This window comes from Thermobia domestica, chromosome 2, assembly GCF_964235325.1.
Source record: "Thermobia domestica chromosome 2, izTheDome1.hap1.1, whole genome shotgun sequence".
Lineage (NCBI taxonomy): Eukaryota > Metazoa > Arthropoda > Insecta > Zygentoma > Lepismatidae > Thermobia > Thermobia domestica.
The window spans coordinates 129,830,716-129,844,495 of record NC_137455.1 but is presented as its reverse complement, the minus strand read 5'-3'; the positions used below and the strand labels follow the sequence as shown (position 1 = coordinate 129,844,495).

Below are 13,780 nucleotides of genomic sequence, written 5' to 3'. Positions count from 1 at the left end.
TTTTTAACCAGAATGTAATAAATGTAAAGTATCATGATTAATTAATATTGTTGTAGATTTAAGTAAAATTTTGAATATCGCAACTTATATTTTGAAAATATTTATGTGTAGTCTTACCTGAATTTAACTTGTGTGCTATATCTTTATATCATAGTAGTAATAATAATTAATATACTACTACTAATAAAAAATGAATGAATACAGATATACATTTATTGTGTCAGTTTTCTAATGTGTTTAAAATTGTTTTTAGTGAAAGTAAATAGTAAGCGTGAATATTTTCTTAGGTTAGTAACATAATTACTTCATGTGAAACTTAAGAGTATAAGGCACTACAATAGTAAATATTTTATGTTATAAGAATCATTTAGTATACTTACAAGTAAAATATTTTTGTGTTTAATAGTAAACAATGACAGTAATTAGTTATTCAAATTATCAAATATGCTATTTTGAAAGAAAATAATAAAGACTTTGTTTATGTTTTGATGTGTTTGAAATTGTGGTACTTAAGTAGTTTAAAACAACAAATATTAATATAATAAAAGACATTATTAAACTTTATTCAAATTATGACCCAACCGTAATCCGAAATTCGACTTGTATTGCCCACGTCTTCGTTACCGTACTTCCGAATGGACTTTAAAAATTTTTTCGTTATATCATTACAAGAAGACTTGATTGATGTTAACCCTTTGAAGACCAGTGGATGAAACTTGGTGATACTAGTGAAGTGATCAGTGTTACAGGGTTCTGTTTGTTTTTCTCTTTCTCAAAACAAACGTCCTGTCGAGCGCCTATGTAACCATATGGTTCAGCTCATCGAGTAGTTATTAAAAAAAAATTAATTTTTAAATGAACCTCGTATAAAAGCACTCTCAAGAATTTTTCTCTCAGCCAACAAACGAATATGCATATATGTATGTGCGTCGCGTCTGCGACGGATATCGTAGTGTTCCTCTCGCCTTCCCAAATAAGGAGTTAAAATTCAGTACAAGAAGCAAATGTCGTCTCTAAAAATTCTTGCCTATGGGTTGTCATAGCTATTTTTAACTTTGACATCACCAGACTACATCGTGAGTCGATCCGTTGCGTAGCAACGCGAGAGACGGACAGAAAAATCAAACTAGTCTGACAAGTGTTCTGGGTGCAACAACAGCGAGATACAATAGAAGCCGTGTTGGTGCGACTAAAAACATAACATTTTGTTAAACAGCACATTAATACGTTAAAAGGACATCAATCACAACGAAAATGCAGTCAAAGAAGATAATTTAAAATCTCAAAGTATTTGTATGTGATAATTAATTTTAAAGTCGTCTTAGGAAAAGCAACATGTCCATCGTAAAGAAGACGAAAAGGATGGAGAGAGAATGCAACCCGTAACCTTCAGAACATCCCCCCTGGAATTATCAAAAATGATTATCCTTCAGCGCCAAAGTGAGTGAACAGTGACAGTGAAATTGTATAAATCAACAATGTGACGAAACACAACCGGTACCACGCGAGGACCGCGCCTCCCGCGTTCACAATAATAATAAATGGACCGAATATAAAATCTTATTATCATATTTAGTTATCCAAATTAAAGTACCTAAAAATAATGTAATATACGAGGGTTGGGGCAAAAGTCATGGCAACTATTTTTTTTCTTGAAGATACCAGTCCGGTTGGAAAATGTGACATATACAGACGAAAGGACAAGGTGTTAACTACATTCATGAATAATGAATAGCACTGAAATATCCTAATTCACTAATTTATTACGGTAGTATACAGGGCAATATGACCTTCACGGTGCAAGAGAATGACAACACAGTACGCATACAGTTGACATGACAAACCTGGGCCTAAAAACCCTCAAAAGTAGTCCCCTGCTACTTGCACCACTCGCTGCTAACGATGTGGGAGGCGCTGAATACCAGCCGCCTCAGAATTTGCCGCACCCTTTGTGAATCGGTCACCTGTTCGCACACAGCATTAGCAATGTCCTCGCGTGTTGCAAACCACCTACCACGTAATGGTTCCTTAATCTTTCGAATGAGATCAAAGTCACAGGGCGAAATGTCAGGATAGTACGGTGGGTGTTCCAATTCTTCCCATCCCCAACGTCGCAGTAGCTGCCCTACACACTCTGCTTTATGTGGTTTTGCATTGTCGTGAAGGATTATTGCACTGTCCACAAGATTCGGACGTTTTTCCCGAACGCTACGTCGTACCTGTCGTACCAGGAAGCCCCTGTAGTACTGTGCGGTCACTTTTCTGCCATGTGGAACAAAGTGGCAAACAATGACACCCATGACATCATACGCAACGACCACCATCAATTTGACTGGGGACGGATTCTGATGGAAATTCTGCCTCCTCGGTGATCCAGCATGTCGCCAAACCGCGGACTGAGGTTTCAGTTCTGGTTCGTATGCCCTGTCCCAAAATTCATCGATGGCGATAATTCTTGCCAAAAATTGATCGTCGTCCTGTTGCCAGCGTGCAAGGTGGTAGGAGCATATTGCATAGCGCATCCACCTTTGAACTTCCGTCATTGCATGCGGTACCATTGGATGCGATTTTGCGTAATTGCAGCTCATTACGCAATATCCTGTGGATGGTGCATTTCTCGATGCCACTTGCGTCCGCCAACTCCAGTAGCGTCCATCGTCTGTTTTCGTCCAGGAGCTGCTCGATGACGGCACGTGCCACGTGTGTCCGCACACTGACAGGTCGTCCCGAACGTTGCTCATCACTGGTTGACACACATCCTTGCTGAAACTTTCCTACCCACCGTGCTACTGTCCGGTATAGTAGAGCATTATTCCCAAGGGCTTCCACTAATTCACTGTGACATTCCATCGCATTTCTCCCTCGGATAACGGCTATTTTGATGTAAGCACACTGCCCAACACGGGTTACTTCCATCTCGCACGACACTCACCAACTGACTGATTTCACAGCCCTCGCTGTGCTACTACCAGCTATCACAGAGCCATCTGTTGTTCTGAATACACACTATACCTGCAGAACTTCCACGCGACACATAGAAGTTTGTGCTCCGCTCACATATCTGCAAGAAAAAAAATAGTTGCCATGACTTTTGCCCCAACCCTCGTATGTTCGTGAAGTTTTAGTGTTGTTAATTAAAGTGAGAAGTGAAATTTCGAGTATCCTTTACAAAATAATTATCATGACATAAATTTATATTTGTTAGTTTTAAGAAATAATTTAACATAATTTTCTTTTCAGCACAAATAACCAGCGACTATGGAACATAATAATTCCTACATTATTAAATTGCATAAGCGCTGAGAATATAATTAGAGTTAGCTTTGTGTCGGTTCCCCAGAACGTTCTGACCGAACTCTGAATCGTGTTGTCGAGTGGCTGTATAGTTGGCTTTGATGGATGATCCAAATTGTCATTAAATTCTAAAGGAGACGTATAAATCGTAGAGGATCGAATCCCGGACCATTGTAAATGTCCAAGCCCACCTAGGGATCTGCAGAATACAAACCACATACTGTTGTAAAAAGGGTTTATCTCGACCACGGACAAACAAGGATCGAACTCTAGTACTATTATAAGATAGCTTTCCCAACCAGGAAGGAGCAAGCATTAAACTCAAAACTGTTATAAAAATGTCTTTCCAACTAGGGATGCACTGTCTTCCCGAACAGGGACAGGTAAGGTTCGAACCACTTACTGTTATAAGCTGTCACCAATGAAACTACGGGAAGGCGGAAAGAAAAACAATGATGTCCACATAAAAGAACTTCAGCATAATTCACATTTAGTTAACGACCCAATTATGGTAAGTGAATGTTACTTCAACTTCTATGACATGCTTCGAGCAAACTACATTGTAAATATTTATAGCTTAGCAGTCCTGTCATGTCTTTGCTCGGTCTCCACTTTAATATAATAGCTTCAGTCCTTAATGACGCAGGTGTTACATAACACCGTAAAGAACAGTAATATCAGATTGTATATTGATCCCTAAGCTCACCTTGTTGTATCTCCTCAGCTGTCACTTCACCTTGGCCGGCACGATGATGCAAGCTTAGGTCAATCGGTTCAACAACTGGTGTCTGCGTCTGTATATTTCCCCGTTGAAGATTTGTTAGAACCGTAGTAGGCTAAAACAAATAAACAAATAAGAAAAATAATATGTAACAGTCAAGAAGGAAATATGTTGTTTGGGAAGATAAACTATATACGAGTAGTTACCAGACAGAAAGGCCATCATCGTGCATACACGAGCCTCAATAGAAGAGGAGTATCATTTCTTCAAATTTTCAAGCATCATGTAAGGTGAGATAACATTCACAGAAATTCCATTACGTTTAGAAGAGATTTCGAGTTTCTTTTCCATAAATATTGGAATGTTTACATTCCGATTTTTCAGCCAGGATAGCACCTAAACTTTGATTTTTCAGTATGTTATATGCTAAAAATAAAACTATAAACATACTACATTAGTTTAAGAAGTAGAAATAACACTTCGAACGAAAGGCAGTTGCTTGTTCTGCAAAAGACATTGAAATTACGGTCTGCGAGAATTATTTTTGCCTACTGACGATATATACACATATATAATGTATGAAATATTTAAGAAAATTTTAGTTTTCTTTTAAAACAAATTTTAGGTCACTATTCACCCTAGTTCTCAAACAAAACAAGCTGCTTACTATTATGTTCTATAAAGTCGACGAGTGGTCGGTGAACTTCAAAATATTGAGTAACAGAAGAATAAATTAAATGGATCAAATTGAAATTGTTACCTTTATATATTATTTATATACACTAGTTTTTACACACTAGAATCCTCTATAGGTGCGAATTTTATAACAAAAAGAGTGAAAAAGTGACCGACTAGAATGGGACCTCCGACATACCGTGCCGATGCATTAACCGCTACCGCCACCCAGTTCGCTTTCCAGAACAGCCACTCACTAGTGTTACAAACTAGTGGTAGTACAGCGGTTGAGTTAGAGAAGCTGCTTGGCGCATTTCGACTCAGGATTTGAAAATGATGAAAACGTGCGAATGTTGTTTCAAAAATTCTATCGGCTTACCAAAAACTGCTATAAAAAGTAGTGTGAGGACATGTAATGCCTTTTTTTTCAAACTTCGTATATAGTTTTCATACTTCACATAACGATGTTGAATATTTCGTTTTTTTTTTTTTTTTTCTTATACCCCATTGATTTATACGAGGAATTATTTTCGTTTCCTTTAAAAGTAACTGTAATTTTAATGAAATAACACACTCACCTTAGTATCCAAAAATGATTATTTTTTCTCATATAAGTTTGGTCCTCGCTCCGACTTTCCTAAGCAACGCTGCTTAGTGAAAGCCCCAGAGAGGATAGAAGAATTAATTATTTTCGGGTACAAAGTGAGTGCCTGTTATTTAATTAGTTAGCTATCCTACAGCGCCTATTAGCAAATATTGGATTATTTTCTATTGGTTTAATTTTACTGATTTCTAATTTAAATCTATTTAAATTTCCCTTACTATATTAAAATTAAATTTTGCTATATAAAATTTTAATATTTAATAACAAAATTTAATATAAGTGTTAGTAATTTACAGAAAATATAAATTCAGCTTAAAAAAACAAGCAACACACAACAACCTGCAGAAGAAATTAATAAATCAGATAATTAAAAATCCATTAACTTACAAAGAGTGAAAAAATGATTTGACTGGACCGGGACTCGAACCCGGGATCTCCGGCATACCGTGCTGATGTGTTAACCACTACGTCACCCAGTCCGCTTCCCAGAGCAGCTAAACACTCTCTCACTCCTGCAGTCGGTGCTCTCTACTCAGACCACATGGCTTGTATCACAGCCTAAGCTGCTGTGCTTAGACAATCCAGTGTCCATATATTAAAAACACCTTTTTGACGGTTGTGGTTTTGGCGATTAAATTGGTTGTTGCCTCTTTTCATTAATATATATGAAATCACAACCGTCAAAGGTGTTCTTAATATATGGAGACTGGATTGTTCAAGCACAGAAGCTTAGGCTGTGGTACAAGCCATGTGGTCTGAGTAGAGAGCACCGACTGCAGGAGTGGGAGAGTGTTTGGCTGTGCTGGGAAGCGGACTGGGTAGCGTAGCGGTTAACGCATCGATACAGTATGCCGGAGATTAAGGATCTGAGTTCCGGTCCAGTCAAATTACTTTTTCACTCTTTGTAAGTTATTGAATTCGCACCTACAGAGGATTGTGGTGTGTAAAAATAAGTTTAAATTAAAAATCCAGTTTATTTTAAAGAGAAAAATATCCCATTATAAACAAATGGGCTAAAAAAATGCAGTAAATACTAAACACCATTAATGTTTCTGTATATCCACAATTTCTTTGTTTCACGTTAACACCAATAACAATTTTATCTGTGAAATCAAAGCTGTGCTACTCCAAAGTTAAACATAGTCCCATTTTGCACATGAAATCTGTTACTACAGCATTTTTTTACTCACTCTGTAAGGCAAAAAGGCACTTTTTCTGGTACCATCCTGCCAGGATCCGGGCCATCTTATTCCTGCAGAATTGCCTGAATCTGATTCTCTATCCTCACTACTAATATTCTGAATATTTGGTTTTACATCTTGCGGACTGCTGGATCGAAGTTCAGTTTTCACAAATGCATTTATGTCCAAGCATGGGGAGTTTCTACCACTCATTTCACAAGTTTTTGTCAATACCTGAAATAGCAGGCATCTAAAATACGTTATTTTCTAACAAAAAAAAAAAAAAAAAGTAAAAATATACTCCCAATACTAATACCACTCATTACACGAATCATCAAATACGGAAAAGCTAGAAACAAAGAAAAATTTAAAAAGAGAGGGAGATGGAAAGCGTAATATTGGTCAAATGACATTTCAAGTCAAGTGGTCACTTGGTAAGAGTTACCAGGCTGGAGGTAGACACATTTCAATGGAGAAAGATACGAAGTTGTCATGAAAAATAAAGATACAAACACATTTGCACGTTAGGGCAAAAACGTGTATTAAAGTTGTCAAAACTTGCAGCAACCTTTATCCATACGACGAGGATTGACAAGGGGGTTACAGGTCAGTGTTGTGTTGAGTCTTGTGCGATGTGCACGCGTCCGAAATACTAAATCCCGCCAGGTACGAAGTATGCAGCGTGATAAGATTTTTGCAGGTATAAAGAAAGTGTCCAACGGAGATTCACCGAGAAGTAGTGCGGGAACGTAATAAATCGGTAAAATGTGATGAAATATCACACCGTGAGTTCGCAGAAGGTCGCTATGATATTCACGATGAAGACAGGAGGTGGAGGTCGTCCGTAATAACGAACAATCTTCATAATCGCATTCAAGCAGAGGTGTGTGCGAACAGGCAAATGACAATTAGAGAATTCTGGCGATGGTTCTTGATGTTTCACGAAACACAATTCATAAAGTTGTGGGTTAGAACACAAAAAGTTGTGTGCACTGTGTCCCGAATCAGCTGATTGACAAATACAACGCCAAATTATTGCGAAACCCACTTCGTAGAAGAGGAAGATATATATTTCTGAACTCCGTTGGGACAGGTGATAAGCCTGAGTGTTCCACCACACGCCTAAATCCAAGCAGCAGTCACTGCAGTCGCGTCATATCCATTCTCCAAAAGTCAAAAAGATTGAAACATCAATTTCACTCCGCAAACCAATGACAATAGTTTCCTGCGATCGCCTTCTGAAAGAAGATTAATGCTAAAAAATACTACAGGTTATTTTCAAGTTGATGGAAATTTACTTATTTTAAAATATTATCTAGTTAAAATCCTGGTTTCCACCTCAATATTTAAATAACTTTTCAGTACATTTTTTTTTTTTTTTTTTTTAAGTTTTATATTTCATTCAAATAGTTATTACGGGGATATCCCGTATTATACAAATATGGGGTAGCCCAAATAAATAGTACACTGGCAATCTTGTGCTAACCTAATCTAATCTACTCGGAGTATGTTTCGCAGAAGGGGTGCAGAAGCACGTAAAAAACATAAAATTTACAGGAGAAATGGATGATGCAAGTAATTACACGTAACAAAATCTAATCTAATCTAACCTAAGCAACCTGAACTAACCTAAACTAATCTAATATTAGTAGAAATAAGCGAAATTCTATCATCTTTTGGAAAATTATGCTGGACCCCTACACTAACATATCATAAACCAAACCTACACTAACTTAATGCGAACAGAAATTACCAAAAGTGTAACATTTTTTAGAAAAAAGAGCTGGACCCCTTCTGCTAAACATAGGCCCTCTAGTTTGCTAACCTTTCCTACTGTACTAATCTACCCTAGCACAAGTTGGTGCTTTCTATACATGAATCTTTTCATGACACATCAGTTTGCACGCATATTATTCATCTGTACACAATTACCGTCAAATGGGGCTACTATGAACATGGGGGCTTCTTTGAACAAAACTGGGAAAATGTTTCAAACAAAATTTTCATGCCCTGAAAAGTCATTTGCGGCTCATTTGAATATTGCAAGTAGTAGTTTGGAATGTTCTGAATTCAACCATGACAAATCTATAAACTTTACTAACAATGATGTATGAGAAAAAAAAATTAAATATGAAGCGATGTTTTTTCTAATTTTTCGTCAACCAGAAAATTGTGTCTCTGGAACTCTGGTTTAAAGCAGTAACTGCCTAAATCAGTGTTACTGATGAAATCTCAGCCATTATCTACAGATTCCAATAGGTTCTATTGTTGTCTATCCTATATTCAAATTTTGGTGAATTTTTGAAAACCACATGTCATTTTAGGTAAGAAATGGGGCTATAATGAACAGCTGATTTTGGTGGGTCTAAAAATCAGTTCGTGGGTAATAGTACGGTATATTCCAGGGTGGAAAAAAATCATGATTTTTTTCAAAAAAATCATTTTTGTTGATTTTTTTGATTTAAATCGATTTTTTTGATTTAAATCAAATCTTTTCCTTCGTATAATACAAGTCGCGAACTGAAGAAAAAGCATTAGGAACTAGTATTAAATGTTAATTATGCCATTTAAGTGAAAGTATTAGGTTTTAATTTTGAATTAATTCCCAATCGTTAACCTATTTCAATCCCAAACAATGTTTCTTAAGCATTAAGGAAAAAGTACAGCAATGTATATCAACATGATACTTTTCTTTTCACGAAAGTTGCTGATATTTGGCAGGGGCATATTTTTAAACAATTGGAACTAGCTAGCGGCACGAAATACATATAAAGCACACAAATTTCGCCTAAAATTAACTAACTCACTCTATGACCTATGAACCCGGAGGTTCAATGCCATGTTCACAAAAGCTCTCCTGACTTCTATCCTTAGTCAACTGAATCATCCAGTTTCTATTTTGTATTCTTACTTCTGCGAGATCCATCTTAATACTGTCCTTCCATCTGCGCCTAGGTCTTCCCAATGGTCGTTTTCCGATTGGGCTTCCAGTTAAAACTTTGAAAGCGTTCCTACTTTCTTCCATTCTCGCTACATGTCCTGCCCACCTGAGAATCCAAGATTTGATGACCCTAAAAATGTTTGGTGAACGGTATAAATTATGCAGTTCCTCATCATGAAGTTTTCGCCATTCCTCATTTGCGTCCCTTTTGGTTCCGAATATTCGTTTCAGGATTTTATTCTCAAATACTTTCAGTCTGCGTTCTTCCCTCAGCGTAAGCGACCATGTTTCACAACCATACAGCACAACAGGCATAATTATCGTTTTATATATTTTAAAGCTTCAAATTCCTTGACAGAATTCGCGACGATAAGAGATTTTGGACTGAATAATAACACGAATTCCCTGCTTTTAGTCGATATTTAATTTAATCGTGAATACCGTTTTCTGATCCCATATATTAGCCGATGGCAGAACTCTCTTTGTCTTTATGCGATGAGCTTTTGTAAGTCAAAAATTTTCTGCAGGAATTCCAAAATAAAAAAATAAAGATGATCAGTTCCAGCAGAAGAAACACTTGTGATTGTTAAAATATCCTTTATGTGACGTGAAAAACAGTTCAAATGCAAGTTGTCCGTGCATTTAAGACATCTATACATAGCAGGCACGTTTTTATACTTTTCTGTTGGCTATTTTATTTCCTCTGACAATTTTTCGTGCACAGGCGCGGAAAATTTTCTGCGATCACATCTGCAATGGGGTCAAGTATCCACTTTATCAAAAGTATTATTCGATATTATAACGCATCCAAAATTTGTCGTATTACGATCCCGAGGAACTTCTATGTATTTAGTACATAAATTTCGCCAAAATTTTAAAATCTATTTTTTTTCGGAGAGGGATCGGACCCCTCTAAATACACCCCTATTATCTGGAAACAAACAAATAGACGTGGACACAAAAGAGTTGTCATCTTAAATGTCCATGGTGATTTCCCCTTTGGAATAGAAATTTTAAAACCCTGTGTTACAAAGAGAAGAAAGCAGGGTTTACCCGTTACCCGCTCAAACGGGATTTTCCCTGATCGTTCCCTATATGATACTCGTTTTCATACTGTGCTTACATACATTTGAGTCCCATTGTATTATGATTATTATCTTCCATAATCGAAATAACAGAACAGAAACAGGATTTTACTTACTTTCACTTTAAATTAATTCATTTCGGAATTTGATTTAAATCAACGATTTTTATTTAAAAAATCAAGTGATTTAAATCTTGATTAAAATCGTGATTTAAATCAGACTGATTTAAATCAATCCACCCTGGTATATTCTAAAGAAAGGTAAATGGCATTATACTGGGCAAGTCATAGACAAAGAGAGCTGCAATTGGAAAGTCAAGTTTACGCGCATTAATAAAACAGGTACCAGTATGACATTCTATTGACCCGAAAATGTAGACAGTGATATGGTTTGTGCAAAACACATTGTTCCGATGTTACCAGAGCCCATTCTTAGCAATCGAGGGCTTCTTAAGTTTGGCGGCATCTCTTTTGAAAGTCTCAATTTGCAATAAGGCCAAGCATGTTCCAATCGTATACAAATAGTTTCTTACCATCCTGTATAGTGTAAATAGTGCTTATCCATCGTTCCGAAAAAAATATTTGCGTATCTTTAAAAACGTCTCTGTTAGATTCGTATGAACATACGGACCTCTTACTACAAGAGAGACCTTTTAAAGTTTTAAATATTCAAGTTGCAATAGTGATACGATGGACATCAACCTTTAAGAAATATTGGGTAAGTACATTTTAAAAATATTTTCTGTAGACCGTTAGGAAAATCGCACAACTATGTAATATATACCAAAATGTTCATAGAACTCGCTTCTTTTAAACTCAATATCAAAGAATACCATAGAGCTTATAGGAAGAATTTTATAATAACAATTAACATTATGTTCAAAGTAGCCCCATTTATGGGGCTACTTTGAACACTCGTATTTCATTTTTTTTCTAGCTGAAGACATTATCTGACAAAAATGGTTATCAACAGAGTGATAGTACTCTTTTGTGCCATGGTTTTAAAAATATAACATTGGGCTTACAGTATGTTGTTTACAAAATATTTAAGAACATGTTTTTTTTTTTTTTTTGTATCAAAGTAGCCCCATTTGACGGTACTTGAGTATGAGTTAGAAAAATAACAGCCCAGAATATCTTAGACAATCGTTTATAACCGTAAAAGTGCATTCTTTAATTTGACAACCTATTGCAAATCTGGACGATTATTATTATTTATGATGTTGAATGAAGTAAAATTGTTTCTTTTGATGGATTTTTAGTCGTTCATTACTCAGATTCTGCAAAATAAAACTTGGTGACAGATACGAAGGGTTAAGTTCCAAAGATTGGGCGTCCGTTTCCAGCAAAATTTTTAATATTTACGGGGAAGATATGAATAATTTGATCGTTTGTGAGCTTCATAATATAAAAGGATCTGGAAAATATCTTTATTTGTTATATATAAACAGTTAAAAACATGAGACTATTCGGCGAGCGGAGGGAACTACTTGGTGCAAGGTAACAGAATAGCTGCCTTGTGGGAAACCAACGAGCATTTATATTATCAACATGGCGGCAAATATACGAAAACGATGCACAAGATGTGAACTGACTGTGTTAAATTTCGTGAAGCAATACGTTCATAACGAGCAAAATATTCTAAAACTATGTGAAGAGTATGAATTAATGAACCTAAGAACAAATTGTGGGAAGTGTGGAAAGGTGGTGACAGCGAAGAAACGTCGAGAAAGTGATTGCTTTCAGTACGAAACGAAGTACTACGGTACTGGTAAGTGTTAAAAAAAAAAAAATAGAGTTTAATGAGAACTGAAAACAACGTGCCCTGCGGACCTCTACCCCGCCTTCACTCGCTAACTCTCGCACGGCAATACTATGTGAATTAGATAGTAAACTTTGTTCGCACGTCCAAGGGCACCTCTGTTGTATATGCAAACCAAACATAACCTCACCCCTACCTCACGATGTAACGAAAGGAACCCTAAAGTCAATTAAGAACATGGGAATTGAAAAATTATGAATTTTAATAGCTTTTATAAAGATTTTTCTCGAAACGTATCGGACGCCCAACTTCGGAATAAATGCCGATATGAATTCCCTTTTAAGGGTACCTAGTATAGGTTTAAAATAGGTCTACCCATAACGGTGAAGACTTCCTTTAACACAATCTACAACGAGGAAATAAAAAAAAAACTCCTTCCATGCGTATCAATTTCAAAAGAAATCGATTTTGTGAAAAAAATATGCTTCCATATTGTAAATCTGCACCGAAATTCCTACGTATGCTTTTGCAGATTTATTATTCACTTACAAAATGCTTATGATCATTTAATGCATTTCAAAATTACCTTATTAAAGCTGAAACCATCCTTGCACTTTAAGCTAGCAGTAAATTAAAACTATTCTCCTAACGAGTATACCTTGGGAAAGTCATATGAGTTATTTCCTCGCCCAGGTTTAAAATTTGCAATAGGAGTAGCTTCCTTATTAAACATTAATAATCCTACTTTTAGTAAATTTTCTATTGTTCTGCCATTTCTCCATTGTTTTGATGATCCACACAGATGTCCAATGAGCAATTCTTCTTCTTCTTCTGCGGTTGCCACTTGCCTTAGCGACGATCGATCTCCCGGCAATTATGGACGGTGTTATCAAAAGAAACATATGGGGGCAGATGAATTGAGATGAATCTTTAGAGATGCTGATAAGATGCTAAATGACGTAAATCTTTGTAAATAAAGATAATGAGCAGTAAGAACAGGTGGGGATAAGTTGAAAATGAACGAATCTACATTAAAAGGACAAGAACTGTGAAATTTATGAAGAATAGAGAGAAATGGCGGGCGATATTGTTGATAGAGAGGGCAAGAGAAAATGAGATGATCGATGGAGCCTGTATCGAGACCACAGTTACAAAGTGGAGTAGTACGTTTTAGGAGAGGATATAAGCGTTGGGGAGTGTACAGAATGTGAAGTCTGTTAAGGAGCAGAAAATGGGGGCAGGAGTGAGAGAAAGTTTGATGAATGAACCCAGATGGCTAATGAACAATCCAATCGGTAATATGGCGATTTTGGGTTCAGGTTCAAGGTTCAAGGTGTTTTCCTTTCTTCTCTTCGGAAGTTTGGTTCCTGAAAAAAAAAAAATAGTGAAAGAAAGTACTGCTCTTTTTTCATTTAACGTTTTCCATTTTCTTTTTCCACCAAAATTCAAGAAGTTCTTTGTTTTTTTTTTGTTTTAATTTCTTTCTTACTTAGTTCCCTTCCATTTACATTAAAGTCT

General features: G+C 36.3%; 1 protein-coding gene across 5 annotated transcripts in view; it reads right to left on the bottom strand.

The window, feature by feature from the left end:
• Window positions 1-13,511, bottom strand: part of LOC145675519 (uncharacterized) — a 36,601-nt gene extending 23,090 nt beyond the window's left edge. Inside the window, exons 1-3 of one of the 5 annotated variants that reach the window (XM_081745994.1) lie at window positions 12,849-13,511; window positions 6,485-6,725; window positions 4,001-4,130 (exon numbers count right to left, since the gene is read on the bottom strand). In XM_081745994.1, the coding sequence (XP_081602120.1) occupies window positions 4,001-4,130; window positions 6,485-6,725; window positions 12,849-12,868 (391 nt within the window). In that variant the 5' untranslated portion in view covers window positions 12,869-13,511. The remainder of the gene's footprint in view (window positions 1-4,000; window positions 4,131-6,484; window positions 6,726-12,848) is intronic. The other 4 variants (XM_081746004.1, XM_081745983.1, XM_081746019.1 and 1 more) reach the window with 4 other exon arrangements.
• Between the last annotated feature and the right edge of the window lie 269 nt (window positions 13,512-13,780).